General features: G+C 43.6%; 1 protein-coding gene across 1 annotated transcript in view; it reads right to left on the reverse strand.

The window, feature by feature from the left end:
• The window catches only part of LZTR1 (leucine zipper like post translational regulator 1), a 119,779-nt gene that overhangs the window by 29,601 nt on the left and 73,330 nt on the right, over positions 1-16,848 (reverse strand). The window contains exons 9-12 of the mRNA XM_075324567.1: positions 12,605-12,806; positions 6,726-6,836; positions 1,664-1,756; positions 1,006-1,101 (exon numbers count right to left, since the gene is read on the reverse strand). Of these exons, the coding sequence (XP_075180682.1) occupies positions 1,006-1,101; positions 1,664-1,756; positions 6,726-6,836; positions 12,605-12,806 (502 nt within the window). The remainder of the gene's footprint in view (positions 1-1,005; positions 1,102-1,663; positions 1,757-6,725; positions 6,837-12,604; positions 12,807-16,848) is intronic.

Below are 16,848 nucleotides of genomic sequence, written 5' to 3' on the forward strand. Positions count from 1 at the left end.
TCTGCCTCCTTCGCACAAAGCAATAAAACTGAGGAGCCCGTGGGAGCACGGGGGGTGTATAGGCAGAAGGGGAGGGGCTTAACACTTTTGAGTGTAATACTTTGTGCGGCCTCCGGAGGCATAGCCTATACACCCAATTGTCTGGGTCTCCCAATAGAGCGACAAAGAAATGGACAGAACTGTTCAGCTTTACTCACTGTTCACATCCAGAAACAGCTGATAATTGGGGTGCCTGGAGTGGGAACCCCCCAATCAGATATTGATCACCTATCCTCATTATAAGGTGCCCAGAGAACCCCTTTGATTACTTATTAGAACATACTAAACTGTATATTCAGCATTATTACCAAGTAACTCTGAATTCCTCTCTTAACTACCAAAAAATACAGAAGCGATAACTACACCTCTCTCCTTTGTGCACTGTGAATTTCAGCCACTGGCAAGAAGCATGTCTAACCCACCACTATAAATGTGTGAGAAGGGTCCCCAACCTGTACCTCGGGAGCCACATGTGGCTTGTGGGCCCGTGATGTGTGCCTTCCAGGCTCATAATGTGTGGCTCGCGGCTGTCTTCAAGGTTGATGCATTAGCACCTGGTCTAGCAAATAGCTATGAAGAGTAGGTTTCCAGTTGGTGACTTTTGTGAGTAGCCTCACAAAGAGCAGCAGATCTGGATGGGGCCCAGGCTAGGATCCCCTGGATATTGGTATACTGCCCCAGTGTGATTTCTGTGGAGAAGCTTTGGCTGCCATTATATCGGTAATGGGAACTCTGGGTAACACTACTGTGAGGGGGTGGGAGCTGGATGTGGCTTAGTTACGACCCTCTATCAAGCTCATAAAGGTTGGGGACCCCTGATGTATGGCATAGGTCCAGCCAGAATATTTTATGGAGGGAAAATTGTAAAAGTTCTGTCAAAATATTACGAAACACAAGTAATATGAAAAAGAAAAAATGTTCCATACTAAGGGGTGGAAAACCGCATTGTTTTATTACAGCACTCACTTGTCTCTGCCTTTCTCTTGCTTGAGTGATTTTCTTCCTCAGATATTTACATCGAGCAGTGACGATAGAAATGTGCCCCCGGACTCGCTCCTCTTTCTTGAAATTTTTGTTTTCAGTGGAAAGTGTGGAGAGAGCCAAGAACACAGTATTTAGACACTTGGTTAAATGTCCATTCAGATAACTGATATTTTTTGTAATACAAATAGAAAAAAGATTTGCCAGAACCTTTAAAACACTATAATGGCATATATAGTTTTACACAAAAAAAAAAAATGTTTGTTTTTGACCTTTCATCATATTTAACTGATAAAATAAAAACCATTAGCTCCCATTTGGAACCATAAATAAATCTCTATGTATACTTCCCAACTCCCCTAACATCTTGCCACCCAGAAGGAACTGAACATTTGTTAGCCTAAAAAGTTAGGTAAAAAGTAATAAAAGAAAATTGTCCTAGAAAGCAACATTGTAAATATCACGACCCTTTGTGATTACAGGGTTCCTTTTCTTGCCGCACATTTCCTTTGCTCAGGCTTCAGTTTAGCATTTGGTCAGTGATCTGTCACGTTGGATATGAATTAATGAAAGCAACTGGACAACACGTATCTGAAGGCCAATTTACAATGTGATCAAGGCTGTGAAGTAACAAACTACTCACTTCCCCCAAGATAAATTCCACATCACAGAATTGTTGGTTCTCAAATAATCTTCCATAATCCTCGTGTAAAGTGCATTTTGGATAACATGAAAACTAAGGAAAAACAGAAACATGATGGGCCTGAAATTAATAATATATGTTTGAATATAGTAAGAATATTAATACTTATCAGACTTGTTACTGTAGTTTTAGCATTTTTCTGCCCTCCATTGAGTCATATGGATGTCGAGTGCCATCCTAGGGAATCATCACTATAAACCCAAGTGAAAAAGTCTGGCATCCTCATGCTATCTGAATGGGTAATATTCAATACTCCATTTTCTATGCCGCAGCAGCAGCGGTATGGCCAAGCTGGAGACAACTCCCCCCGTTATGTGAGCTGATCGCTAGGGTGCTTTAAACCAGTGGATTATCCTAAAAGCCCCCTAACAGGTCATGTTTTCAGGATCTGCAATGTATTATTGCACTTGTGATGGAATTATTATTAGCAAGGCATCGAAAACTGCAACAGTTTCTCTCAAAAATCATAACCTGTTGGGGTGCCTTGAGAATTGGCGTTAAGAAACACTGTTTATCATGTCTCTGCAAATGTTTCATGTTGACCAGGATACACCATGTAATAGTGGTGGAAAAGCGAAATAAGTTTTCTTTTAATTTCACCTCACCGTGGCAGAGATATTAGCAATCAAATATTTGGCACCTAATGAGTTTAAATTTAATGAAGCCCAAAGAGTGGTATTAGGCCCTGTGCGGACTTGCCGGTTTTTGCAGCAGATTTCCTGCGGATTTCCTGCAGAAAATGTTCATAACATCTCTGCAGTGATTCACCAGCAAATCCCATGGGAAAAAAAAATGCTGTGCTCACTATGCGGATTTTGACAGCTGCAAAAACAATTGCATGTCACTTCTTTTCCGCAGGTCCTTGCGGTTTTGAGGGCTGGCAGATCAATCACCCGTTGACTCTGGGTCGGCGGATGATTGAACCCCGGTATCTGGCCAGATGCTGCTACCCATATAAAAATTATGGGGAACAAAATCTGCCCCAAATGGGTAGGAGCAAGCGCTTCATACCAATAACCGGGCGGCTGTCACACTGCTCCCGCGGCGGCTCTTTCATCTTCCAGAGCCGGCTCAGTATTCCATCTCGTATTCACTCCTTCCCTGCTCATCGGTGGCTTTGATTGGTTTTAGGCAGACACCCCCCAGCTGTCAACTAATAACAGCCCTCCAGGTCCGACGTAATCCACATGATGTCCCACGACGCTTGCAGCTCTGCTACACCTGACACTCACAGTGAGCGCCATAGACCATGACTGCTCACTGTGAGGGTCAGGACGCAAGTGAAGTGAGCCGCCGGGATCAGCAGTGACTTCACTCATGTGCTTTGCAGTGACAGGTGGAGGACTCCAGGTGGAGGACTCCAGCAGTCACTGCACATCAGCTGACTGAAGTCACCGCTGATCTTATACTCACCTTCTCCTGTGAGGCTGCCTCCGGACACTGCTCTCCTGCTTATGCATATGCAGTTATGCAGTGCACAGCTGACCCGCAAATAGCAGAGCGCTGGAGGCAGCCGCGCGGGATAAAAGCACGGCCCGGAGACTTCAGGACCCCGGACAGCAGGAGTGGGGAGAACTGTGAAATCCTGCAGGGAATAACTTGCGGCAATTCCACAACAATACACAACATACCGCATGCGGATTTCGGTGTGGATTTTTTGCAGTTTTTTCCCGCAGGTGCAAAAAACTTTAAGAGCCTGTGGAATTTTCTTAAGAAAATTCCATTTTCTAGTGCGCACAAGGCCTTAGGCCCTGTGCGCACTTGCCGGTTTTTGCTGCGGATTTCCTGCATGTTTCGCTGCAGAAAATGTTCATAACATCTCTGCAGTGAATCACCAGCAAAACCTATGGAAAAAAAAAAAAATGCTGTGCGCACTATGCGGATTTTGACAGCTGCATGTTTTGCTGCGGGATTCCCGCAGCAAAAACAATTGCATGTCACTTCTTTTCCGCACGTCGCTGCGGGATTTCACTCCATTGACTGCAATGTAATCGTGAAATCCCGCAGGGAATAACACATGCAGCAAATTCTGTGCGGTTCATTGCATTTTCCTGCGTTATTCCCTCCGGTATTTCGCGGTTTACCTGTGGTAATGTACATCGCTGCCTGCGGTTTGCAGGGAAGTGATGTCATTATAGCAGGAAGAGGAAGCGGAGCAGAGTAAACACACAGAGATCACACACATCACAGACACAGACAGACAGATCACACTCACACAGAGACATAGCTCACACACAGAATACACATAGAAACCAAACGGAAATATAGAAAATAAACCACGTGGGCTGCGCCGTATATTTACCGTCCAGCCGAGGTAAGCACACAGCGGCGGCCCGGTATTCTCAGGCTGGGGAGGGCGAGGGGCAGGGTTAATGTCCCCCCTCCTCCCGCAGCCGAGAATATCAGCCGCAGCTGCTCCGGCACTGTCGCATCCATTATGCGATAGTACCGGAGTGTCCCCGGCTCTTCCTGCTGCCGTGATGCTGTGGCAGTCAGGGTAATAGAAGGAGTTAATGGCGGCGGATCGCCGCCACCAAGTCCAGGCTTGATCATAGCAGCGTCTATGTGACAGCTGACATAATCAACCCCTAAGTGAAAAAACACACACACCGAAAAATACTTTATTTTAAATAAAACACAAAAAAGCTCCTGGTTCACCCGTTTATTAACCCCCCCGAAACACACAGCTCCGGCGTAATCAATAGCTCCAGCGTAATCCACATCCTGCGATGCTTGCATCCAGAAGCGAGTGACACTGACACAGCGCTGAATACAGCCTCGCAGCGAGACAGCAGAGGTAACTACAGGGCATTTCCCACGGCCGGTAATGTGAACACATTACCGCTCGGGAGAAATGCACTGATCTGTCCTCTATCTATTCTTCTGTCTATCTATCTATCTCAAAAGGAAATTACTTCTTTTTTTTTTTCAATGTGCTTTATTGCATTGAATGCATTAAAGCACATGTACCAACCCGCACGTGGCAAAACCGCGGCAATATCGAACAATACCGCGGTAAAACCGCAGCAAACCGCATGCGGTTTTCAGGTGCGGTTTGCCGCGTTTTTTTACCGCGGGTGCGGTAATATTTCACACCCTGTGGAATTTTCTTGAGAAAATTCCGTTTTCCAGTGCGCACATAGCCTTAGACAGTTTTCACTGGGGTCATGTACTTCTGCCTCATCTATGACTATGACCTGTCATAAGCAGGCAGCAACATAGAAGTGCAGCAACCAAGGTTATTAAAGAAGTGGTTCACCCATATTTATTGTTTGCTAGATCGATATTATGTTGAGAAACTATGTTTCTCTTAAATACAGTACCTTATGTTAGCAATAGTGCCTATGAGTGGCGCCATTACAGTCCGCTCTTCCCCATCGCTTGACCCCCGAGCTCCGTGACCTCAGGGATTCGGTGATGTCACATCAACTTCCTGATCATGTGACATCACCGCGGCCGGCCCCAGTCTTCCTGAGTCACTACAAATATTTCAAAAGACTGACCTGCACATCCTACAAGTGTGTATAGGTGCCAGCTGAAAAAACCTAGCAAATACAAAATGGATACAGCCGCACACTAAATGCCATCAATGTATAAGGGAACTCTGGTACTGCATTACTGCTATATGAAAAAATGAGATTTTTAGTTTATGAATTGGCCAATGCATGTAAGCCCGGAAACCAAACGGCAAGGTAAATCTCAATATTCCGGGTCCCTAACTAAAATGCCACTATCTAGGTTAAAAACATCCTTGTCTGGGCAGCTAGACTAAAAATCTAACTTGAAATGCCACTATCTGGACTAACCTCCATGTCTGGGCAGCTATGACTCCTGGTATAAGGATTGTGAACACAGCCTGGTTTATAGGGCGGAGTGCTCAGTCAGAGGATGTGCAGGTCAGTCTTTTGAAATATTTGCAGTGAGTTTTTTTTTCTGACTGAGCACTCCGCCCTATAAACCAGGCTGTGTTCACAATCACAAATTATAAACAATAATCACCCCCACTGAAGAAGCCATATTAATTGACCCCACCAGGGTATGGAGCCGGGCCCAGCCACCACTGACGACCCCCGGACTAGTCCGGCCCGGCACCGGGTGTCCCATAGCCCTGGGGTGGGCGAGTCAGAAGCACGGTCTGATAGAGCGTTAAGGAGGCCACAGTATTAGAAAACAATAAATTCTACAAAAATGTATCTATCAGCCACAATGCGTTTCGATATACACAATATCTTCATCAGGCAGATATCCACCTGATGAAGATATTGTGTATATCGAAACGCGTTGTGGCTGATAGAAAACAATAAATTCTACAAAAATTAATCTAATACTGTGGCCTCCTTAGCGCTCTATCAGACCGTGCTTCCATTCTTTATTGCTGATCTTCCCCTCTGTGGGTTCAAGGCAAGAGCTGCTTGGTACGGAGGTCAGATTACCAGAGACGCCCAGTGATAGGTCACGTGAACAGCTTTTCAGGAATTTGCATCCCTGGATGGACATCGTGGGCTAACAGGTCAGAAGATTACTGACACCACACTCCCGTCTTATACCGTGGTTGTGCGAGGGCTGCACAACCACATCAGGTGAGCAGTTTCTTTTTCTCCTCCTCACCGCTATCTCCCAGACCCTTCACATGCGCTCCCTTGTTTAATTTTTTATTCAGGCTTACATTTGTTGACTAGTTTGCCAGCCCCCTAGTTTGCCAGCCGCCTTGCCAAATATCTAAAAGCAGGCTATTCGCCAAAGCCACTGCTGAAGTGCAACTCTTGCTGCATCTCTCTTCTGAGAAAGCCCCGGATCAGTTTTCTAGAAGATGCTCAGATACTGTCATGAATTTCAGCTTGGTTATTTCTTCTGCAATGACCTGTGCCTTGGATTACTTTAGCCTGCTTAAATTTCCTTTGTCTAATACTTCAGTCATGAAAGCGGACAAGTCGGCCAATGAAGAATGTGTAATAAAGAACATTGATCTTTCTTGCCCTGAGGGCAGACATGTCCTCTGTACCTGGAAACGATACATTTCTCCGCTCCTGACATTGTTATCCACAGTGCCCCCAAAGATGTACATGGCATCAGCAATGACAGCTGCAGCATGGAACAGGCGGCCACTGGGCAGCTGAAATATAAGGTTTGCGGCATTTAGGTCACTGTAAGAAGACATCATCAGGACTCTGAAAAAATCTACATCAGTTCTATATAAACATATACTATACAAAACCTACTACGGTCACTATGTGCTTAGATAAATACATAAAATGACTGGCTCTGACGCCAGACTTGGCCCTTGCTGACATATTTTCTTGTTTCAGCCATTTTTTATTTAACGAGGTATTCCCAACTCCAAGATCCTATCCCAATATGAAGTAGGTGTAATAATATGAGCAAATACCTCCAATAGAAATGTAGTACAGTTTTCCTGATTTAGCCATGTCTCTAATCTCATGTGCAGGGCATTGCAGCTTAGATATCCATGGTTACGTCCACTTTTACAGTGACAGTCAGTTGCTTGTGGTTTTTCCATTTTGTAGTTTTTTTCCTCCCCTTCTTCCAAGAGCTGTAACTTTTTTATTTTTCTGTCAATCTTGCCATATGAGGGCTTGTTTTTTGCGGGACAGGCTGAACTTTTAAATTAAACCATAAGTTTAACCATATAGTGTACTGGAAAACAGCAAAACAATTTCAAGTGTGGAACAACTGCAAAAAAAAAGTGCAATGCCAAAATAGTTTTTGGGATATTTTATTCACCAGGTTTACTGTATGATAAAACTGATGTGTCGGTGTGATGCCTGAGGTCGGTACGAGTTTGTGGATACCAAACATGTATAGCTTTATACTTTTATCTAAGGGGTTAAAAAAAATTCACAAGTTTGTTCAAAGTGGCACACTTTTTGCGACATGCCCGAAACCCGTAGCGTTCTCATTTTTTGGGATCTATGGCTCAGTGATGGCTTATTTTTTGCGTCTCAAGCTGACATTTTTAATGGTATAATTTTTGCGCAGATGCTATGTTTTGATCGCCTGTTATTGCATTTTGCGCAAAATTTGCAGCGAACAAAAAAACCCTTAATTTTGGCATTTGTAAATATTTAGCCGTTTAACAATCAGATTAATTGATTATATATTTTGATAGATTGGGCATTTATGAATGCGGCAATACCAAATGTTTGCGTATTTTTTACCCCTTTAATTTTCAATGGGCCGAATGGGGGGTAATTTGAAGTTTTAGGTTTTTTTATTTGTTTAAAACTTTTTTTTATTTTTCTATTACCCCTAGGGGACTATAACGATCAACAGTCTGCTGGTTCATTTCTCCAGATCACAGTTATACAGCTGAGATCTGGAGAAAAGCTGCTTTAGGCTATGTGCGCACTGGGAAATGATATTTCCTTGCGTAAATTCCGCAGGCTCTCAAAGATCTTATCACCTGCGGAAAAAATCCGCACCCAAATCCGCATGCGGATTGTCGCGTTTTGTTGCGGATTTGGTGCGGAATTGGTGCGGTTTTTCCGCAAGCTGTTCCCTGCGTGATTTTTACATTAGATTAGGGAAAACCCGCAGCTACCTGCGGAAAAGAAGTGACATGCACTTGTTTTTGCTGCGGGATTTCCGCAGCAAAACATGCAGCTGTCAAATTCTGCCTAGTGCGCACAGGATTTTTTTTCTCCATAGGATTTGCTGGTGATTCACTGCAGAGATGTTATGAACATTTTCTGCAGCGAAACATGCAGCAAATCCGCAGCAAAATCCGGTATGTGCGCACATAGCTTTACTCTCACACACTGCAATCTGCCAGCAGTGAGAGAAAGTGACTCATGATAGCTTAAGGAGTCATCACATGACCCTGTGCTACTATGGCAACTACCGATCATGTCACGTGACATCTGATGGGGCTGGGTAAGTTATGCTTACAGCGGCGTGCTGATGCATGATTTTGACAGTGAGATGTAAGGGGTTAATATGCGCGGGTGGAACACGATTCCACTTGCGCCTGGCAGGCACACATGTCAGCTGTTGAAATCAGATATGTGCGCGGATCGCTGCAAAGCTCTGCACATGAGGTAAGAGACATGATATATCAGGAGAACTATACTACATTTCTAATTGGAGGTATTTGCTAATATTCTTATTATTCTTATACCTACTACATACTGGGATAGGATCTTGGAGATGGGAATAACTCTTCAAGCGCCCTCCATTGCTCTGTCAAATTTCTTTCAAGCCAGGTCATATAATATTACGTTCATCCAAAAAATGAAATACAGGTTGTCTTTATATTTCAAGTCATTTTTTCCCTCCAATTACAAAGTGAGATAGCACACTAATACACATATCTTTAAAGGGAAAGAGTCAGTTCCATCATGGTGTCCTTTCTGAGGGCAGAGTAGTGTATGACAGTCATACTGTATATAGCAGTCTGTCACTTAGGAAGTAGAACTTATAGGTTTCACTGTATGACCCTTGCGAGTCATGCTAGCCCACATATCACTGGACTCCTTGTGGCAGTGCAGACCGTACACTACACGGTCTAACTAAAAACAATGACTTCACCATAGCTCCTAAATGACAAACCACTAAAATCGGGACTGCCTTTAGAAAGAACAGTACAAGTTCCCTTTATTATTGTCCGTTTTCTTACGGGTAAGACTACTGTAGTCAGTGATTGTAAAATAACGTAATATCCTACAGGAGGTCTGCCTTCTACTGCATGGGTAAGGACAGCCACCAGCTAAATTATTTAATGAAATATTTAATAAGAAACAAGTTCTACATTATAATCCTTTCTCCTAAAAAAAACACGATGGTATAAAAAAATAGTTGCATATTCACAATAGTTGAAAAAAGTGTCCATCAAGTTCACCCAAGGGATAGGAGAGGATAAAAGGTACATATACAACCACAATGCATGACATTGCCTGTCCATAATAGCAACTGAGATGCATCATCATCATCTATTCTATACATCAGGAAGGATAAGCTACAGTGCCTTGCGAAAGTATTTGGCTCCCTTGATTATTTTCAACATTTTCCAACATTTCAGGCTTCAAACAAAGATAAAAATGTTAATGTTATGGTGAAGAATCAACAACAAGTGGGACACAATTGTGAAGTTTAACGAAATGTATTGCTTATTTTAAACAATAAAAAACTGAAAATTGGGGCGTGCAATATTATTCATCCCCTTTATGTTAATACTTTCTAGCACCACCTTTTGCTGCGATTGCAGCTGCAAGTCGCTCGGGGTATGTGTCTATCAGTTTTGCACATCAAGAGACTGAAATTCTTGCCCATTCTTCCTTTGCAAAAAGCTGGAGCTGAGTGAGGTTGGATGGAGAGCGTTTGTGAACAGAAGTTTTCAGCTCTTTCCACAGATTCTCGATTAGATTCTGGTCTGGACTGTGACTTGGCCATTCTAACACCTGAATACGTTTATTTGTGAACCATTCCATTGTGGATTTTGCTTTATGTTTGGAATCATTGTCTTGTTGAAAGACAAATCTCCGTCCCAGTCTCAGGTCTTTTGCAGACTCCAACAGGTTTTCTTCAAGAATGGTCCTGCATTTGGCTCCATCCATCTTCCCATCAATTTTAACCATCTTCCCTGTCCCTGCTGAAGCAAAGCAGACTTAAACCATGATGCTGCCACCAGCATGTTTGACAGTGGGGATGGTGTGTTCAGGATGATGAGCTGTGTTGCTTTTATGCCTTCTTCCACATGTTTGGTGTGTCTCCCAGGTGGCTTGTGGCAAACATTAAACAACACTTTTTAGGGATATCTTTGAGAAATGGCTTTCTTCTTGCCACTCTTCCATAAAAGGCCAGATTTGAGCAGTGTACGACTGATTGTTGTCCTATGGACAGACTCTCCCACCTCAGCTGTACATCTCTGCAGTTCATCTAGAGTGATCATGGGCCTCTTGGCTGCATCTCTGATCAGTCTTCTCCTTGTTCGAGATTAAAGTTTTGAGGGACGGTTGGGTCTTGGTAGATTTGCAGTGGTATGATACTCTTTCCATTTCAATATGATCGCTTGCACAGTGCTTCTTGGGATGTTTAAAGTTTTGTAAATCCTTTTGTAACCAAACCCGGCTTTAAACTTCTCCACAACAGTATCATGGACCTGCCTGTTGTGTTCCTTGGTCTTCATGATGCTCTATGTGCTTTAAACAGAACACTGAGACTATCACAGAGCAGGTGCTTTTATACGGAGACTTTATTACACACGGGTGGATTATATTTATCATTATCAGTCATTTAGGACAACATTGATCATTCAGAGATCCTCAATGAACTTCTGGAGTGAGTTTGCTGCACTGAAAGTAAAAGGGCCAAATAATATTGCACGCCTCAATTTTAGGCTTTTTATTTTTTAAAAAAAGTTTAAAATAAGCAATAAATTTTGTTAAACTTCACAATTGTGTCCCACTTGTTGTTGATTCATCACCATAACATTTACATTTTTATCTTTATGTTTGAAGCCTGAAATGTGGGAAAAGGTTGAAAAAAAATCAAGGGGCCGAATACTTTCGCAAGGCACTGTATATACTGCATATACACTGGCAAATTCTTGAAAACATCATTTAAACAATTATCACCCAGACTAAACAGTCTACCAATCACTCAACAAATGAGAAAACTGCTCATTCATAGGATCAACTTATTTTAAAATTGGGTTGTCCAATACCTGTAATGCCATTTATAAGTATCTATTGTTAAAGCCCTAACCACTTTGATAATTAGTTTCAGCACAAAATTCCCTATATCAGTTGTTTTTTCTTTACTTAATGTGATGTTTCATTTCAGGGGAGTCTCACATGGCAGGTCACAGTAAGATAGCCCTGCAGTCACTTCCCTGCAGCTTCCATCTCCTACCAAAACAGGATGGGGCAGCGCTGCAGTCACTTATCACAGCTCCTGTACCCTGATGATATCCATCATCACTACTGAACCAGGACAAGTGGCCAATGTCACACTTCTACTTCTACACCTATCACTCAGTGCTGGTGTCACTTACAGCTTTTATCACTGGCCCCTCATGATGATTAATTTTAGGGCGGAGACTGAGGCTGTATGGCAGCGCTGTCACTCACCCTGCTTCTGCCACTGTCCCCTGAGGATATCTCATTACAGAGAAAGAGGCGACAATGTCAGAAGCTAGGACTTTGGCAGCGGCCATTAAAGATGCGAGCGACAGGGGAAGAGGATAGAAGCTGCTGTCAGTTCTCCATTACCCCTTACTGAAACAGGATGTTATCAAGAAACAGCAGTGACAGAAGCTGTGGTGAGTGATGGCAGCGCCTCCACCCGATGATATCCTGGTTTATGGTGCGAGAGATAGAAGCCGCAGAGAAGTGACCGAGAAGTGACTGCAGGGCCATCCTTCTAATGAAGTCTCCTCTCAAATAAAATATTGCAGGGAGTAAAGTAAACACACACACACACACACACACACACACACACACACACCCACACAGGGATTAGCTGTATAGGGAGAACAGTAGGGAGTTGTTTTAATAAAACAAACTACGTAAGTATTTAGGGCTTAAAGATTGATATTTATAAAGGGCACTACAGGTTTCAGACAACCCTTTTAAGCTTGCTTAAAAAATCACTATTCTCAGCAGTAGATCATCCTGTGTAAACAGGAATAATGACCGTATGTGCACAGAAACATACCGTACATTACTGATCATTCTGTTTGCATGCAAGTGCAGTCGGCCTGTCTAAACAAGCAATGTAACAGACCACCAATCAGCAAAAATGTAGCTGATCAGCGACCCTCTAATGTCCGCCTTCGGCTTCTGTAAACCCACCCTTAAACTTTAAGGACAATCTAATAGAAAATGAAAAAGGATACGTTTATCAGAATGCTTTTGTAGCCCTTACCTCGCTGTCTGGACTGGGCTGTATCACCTCCCAGGACTGGGAGTCCACATCATAGCAATGCAGCTCATTAGGCAAAGTGTTGTCTGCAGCTCCACCAAATACATAAAGGTGACGATCAAATGCCACCATTGTGTGCCCATAACGCCTTTGTGGAGGGGGAGGTGACCCGCGCAGTAGGTGCTCAGTAGGGATGCGCATCCAGCTGTGTGGAGAGCACAAAATAGATACAGGCTTATTGGACTACTCTGGCTCTCAGGTCCTCTGCATGTGGCTCCTTAGGTGGCAGAAGTTATATAGTGTTGTGCATTAATGCTAATATGGATGTCATAATTTTATCTAACCATGATGCCAAGGTCCAAACCATATGCCTGGCAGTGAGCCTCACATCAACGTGACAGTGGCCAGCTGTCTGCATATATCCCAGTAAAGAGATCACTATATAGCACATTGAAGAGGATAATTGGGAAATGTATTATGAGAGTCGTGTGTGTCAGCCCCTTTCAGCCAATCATAACTGCTCAGAGTATTCCTAGTAAGTCGGTGTAACGATGTAAATGACAAGAACCTAACAATGCTTCTCCCAAAATGTGCTAGTCTACAAATCTACAATACTTAGTGACCAAGTCTGACTTGTATGCAGCCAATTTCCAATTATGTGATGATTTTGGTGTCTCTAAGGGTATATTCAGAGTTTTGGTGGCAGTAAAATCCAACAGGCATTATTTGGAGACATTTTTAATTTCCTGTTTATTTATTTTTAAACACATTCGGTTTTGCATCCATTTGGCTTGACAGTGTTTGTTTTGCGTGATGAAGGTGCATATGTGTGTCCGTGTTTTACATGTGCTGTCCCTGTGCTATCCGTTTAATATCTGGATAATACATGGACACCATGAGCTGGTATACTTACCTGTCTCCTGCGCTGCTGTTACTTCCGGGTCCGCAGTCAGTGCAGTTAATATACAATGAGCATAATGAGCGGGCCCAGTAGCAACAGCAGAGACAGAGACAGGTGAAGTATAAAAATTCTTTATTTTTAGGTCACCTGTTTTTTCTCCAGTACATATCACACAGATCACATCAGTGTGCGGTCCGAGTGACATCTGTGCTGCCAGCAGAAAACTGACTAGTCGCAGTGTGCTGCACACGGACACATGGTCCATGTCAAAACACTATCGTGTGCGCAGACCTATTGATTTTAACAAGTCTACGTGTGTCCATATCTCCAGTAGGTCTGAAAATGGACATCACACGTACCGGAGACACGGAGGCCTCAATGAAATAATGTCACTTCTTTTGTTTCTTATGAACATCAAAGTGTATTTTTAAGGAATTGGAAGAGAATTCCAACCAGCTTTTGATGCAGATTTTGGACTGGATACACCTCAAAAACTGTGTGAGATCCTATCCTAAGGCTACGTGCACATAAGGTTTTTTGTTTTTAACATTAAAGTCCCCTAAAAAGCGCAGCAAATGTGCCCCATAAAATGAAAATAATGAGCAGCAATGTTAAAATGTCATTGCTGTGCACACATTCCATCAAATGTCACTTCTTTTAACTGCTTTAGGGCTCAAAAACACTGAACCGGTTAAAAGAAGTAACATGCTGATTCTTCAGAAGCTACCTGCGCCCTAACTTTCATAGTATAGAGTAAAAGATACTAGCAGCGAAGAACGACAGCAAAATTGCCAGAAGAGCTGCTTCAGGAAACAGACTGCCAACATTTTTCTGAAGCAGCTTCACCGGGGAACACTTGGCGGCAGTGCTGGTGTCTATAAGACGCAGTGTGCACATTGCTTGCAATCGCACTGTGCTTTTAGAGCACAGCCGCAATCAAAACTAGTTTTTGAACTCCTGCAAAAAAACTCAGCAAAGAAACTTAGTGTGAACACACCCTAAGGCTATGTGCATAAGGACTGCTGATTTTTCGAAGCAGAAAACTAGCTATGTGGACACAATTTGAGGAGTTTTTGGAGCAGAAGCTAAAAGGAAACACTTCAAATATCAAAACTCCGAAAAAAATTTAGCATTTGCTCAAAACAAACAGCAAAAATATTCCATGTGTACATAACTGTTGAGCAAAAACTCTAAATTTTTGAGGAGTTTGAGATTTGGAGGGTTTCCATTCAGTATCTGCTCTAGAAACTCCTTGAAAAGCTTTCTATGCACTGAGACTAAAGCCTATGCCACACGTAGAGACGCAGCAGCGATCACGACGACGATCTGACCTTATCAGGTTCGCTGCTGCGTCGTTACAGTCGCTGGTGAGCTGTCAAACAGTTAGATCTCACCAGCGACCAGTGACCAGCCCCCAGCGACGCGTGGAAGCGATGCTGCGCTTGGTAACTAATGTAAATATCGGGTAACCAAGCAAAGTGCTTCGCTTGGTTACCTGATATTTACCTTGGTTACCAGCACACACCGCTTAGCGCTGGCTTCCTGCACTCGTAGCCAGAGTACACATCGAGTTAACAAGCAAACCGCTTTGCTTATAGTTACCCGATGTGTACCTTGGCTACGTGTGCAGGGAGCAGGCTTCAAGAAGCTGCGGACGCTGGTAACGAAGGTAAATATCAGGTAACCAAGCCTTTGCTTGGTTACCCGATATTTACCTTGGTTACCAGCGTCCGCAGAAGCCGGCTCCCTCCTCCCTGCACATTCAGTTCGTTGCTCTCGCTGTTACACACAGTGATGTGTGCTTCACAGCGGGAGAGCAACGACCAAAAAAATGGTCCAGGACATTCAGCAACAACTGGCGACCTCACAGCAGGGGCCAGGTTGTTGCTGGATGTCACACACAGCGACATCACTAGCAAGGTCGCTGCTACGTCACAGAAAATGGTGACTTAGCAGCGACGTAGTCGTCGCTGTCGTTGTGTGTGACATGACCATAAGGGTCCCATTACACGTAGCGACGCACCAGCGATCCAACGAGCGATCCAACCTGGCAGGGATCGCTGGAATGTCGCTACATGGTCGCTGGCAAGCTGTCAATCAGGCAGATCTCCACAGCGATCAGAGATCAGCCACCAGCGACCCGTGTAACGATGGCTCCCTGCTGGCTACCGGAGGAACCTCCTGTAATGCCAAGCCTGGATTCAGTTACTTGCTTTGCACTCCGGAGTGCTCAGCTGCAGCCTGGTCTGATCTCAGAGTTTGCAGGACTGAACCGCAAGCACCAAGTGATTGATTCCCCGGTGATTGCGGTTCAGTTCATAACAGCTGCGGACAGGTCGGGCTGCAATCCGGAATTCAGGTGAGAGAACTGGAGATCAGCCCGGCCTGTCTGCAGCTGACATGAACTGAACCGCAATCGCCGGGGCATCAATCAATCGGTGCTCGCGGTGCAGTCTATGCTGCACTATGGAGCTTAGGTGAGAGCTCCGGAGTGCAAAGCAGGTAACTGAATCCAGGCCTGGTATTACTAGAGATTCCTCCGGTTCCCAGTCCGACGCTGGGCACTCATTTGTTTCCCGCCGTCAAACACGCCGATGCGTGCTGCACAGCAGGAGACCAATGAGCAAAAAATGGTTCTGATCGTTTTGTCACGATCAGCGACCTCGCAGCAGGGGCACAATCACTGCTGCTTTTCACACACAGTGAGATTGCTAGCGAGGTCGCTGATACGTCACAAAACCTGTGACGTTTCAGCCATCTCTCTAGCGATATCGCTGTGTGTGACAGGGGCTTAAAGCTTCCTCCAAACAAATTTTTTTGTGACTTGGCTTTTAAAAAAATAAGCATTGTATTGAACTTTTTTTTTTTTATTTAAATGTGTTTATATTTTCCTATGATAAAATGGGAAAATGCATCACACACAGTATCCTATGTTTAGTAGAAAAAAAAAGTGCCTGAAATCGCAAAAAATGCAGTCAGTTTTGTGCCCAATACTTTCCTTTTAACTTACAGTCAATATCTGGCTGAAGTGTTTTTTGCTATGGAAATAAAAGTTTAACAAGTTTTAAGAAATGACCAGTAAAAATAAATGCTGCATAAAATGCACAAATGATGTGACGTGTGGAGCAAACGACAGTAATCATAAATACAAATCATTTTTACAGATTAGAATTTGTACAGAAAATATCCTTTACTGTGACATTTGTACTAGGTGGAGCATGTATAAAAATGTGTGATATAATAATAAAAACATATAAGTCCAACAATGTAGACCAGCTCACTCCTGTGAATCACCTGGAACCTCAGCTGACCTGGTTAACTCCGTTGTGCCCGGATCAGGACGTAG

Source organism: Anomaloglossus baeobatrachus, chromosome 1 (assembly GCF_048569485.1).
Source record: "Anomaloglossus baeobatrachus isolate aAnoBae1 chromosome 1, aAnoBae1.hap1, whole genome shotgun sequence".
Taxonomy (NCBI): Eukaryota; Metazoa; Chordata; class Amphibia; order Anura; family Aromobatidae; genus Anomaloglossus; species Anomaloglossus baeobatrachus.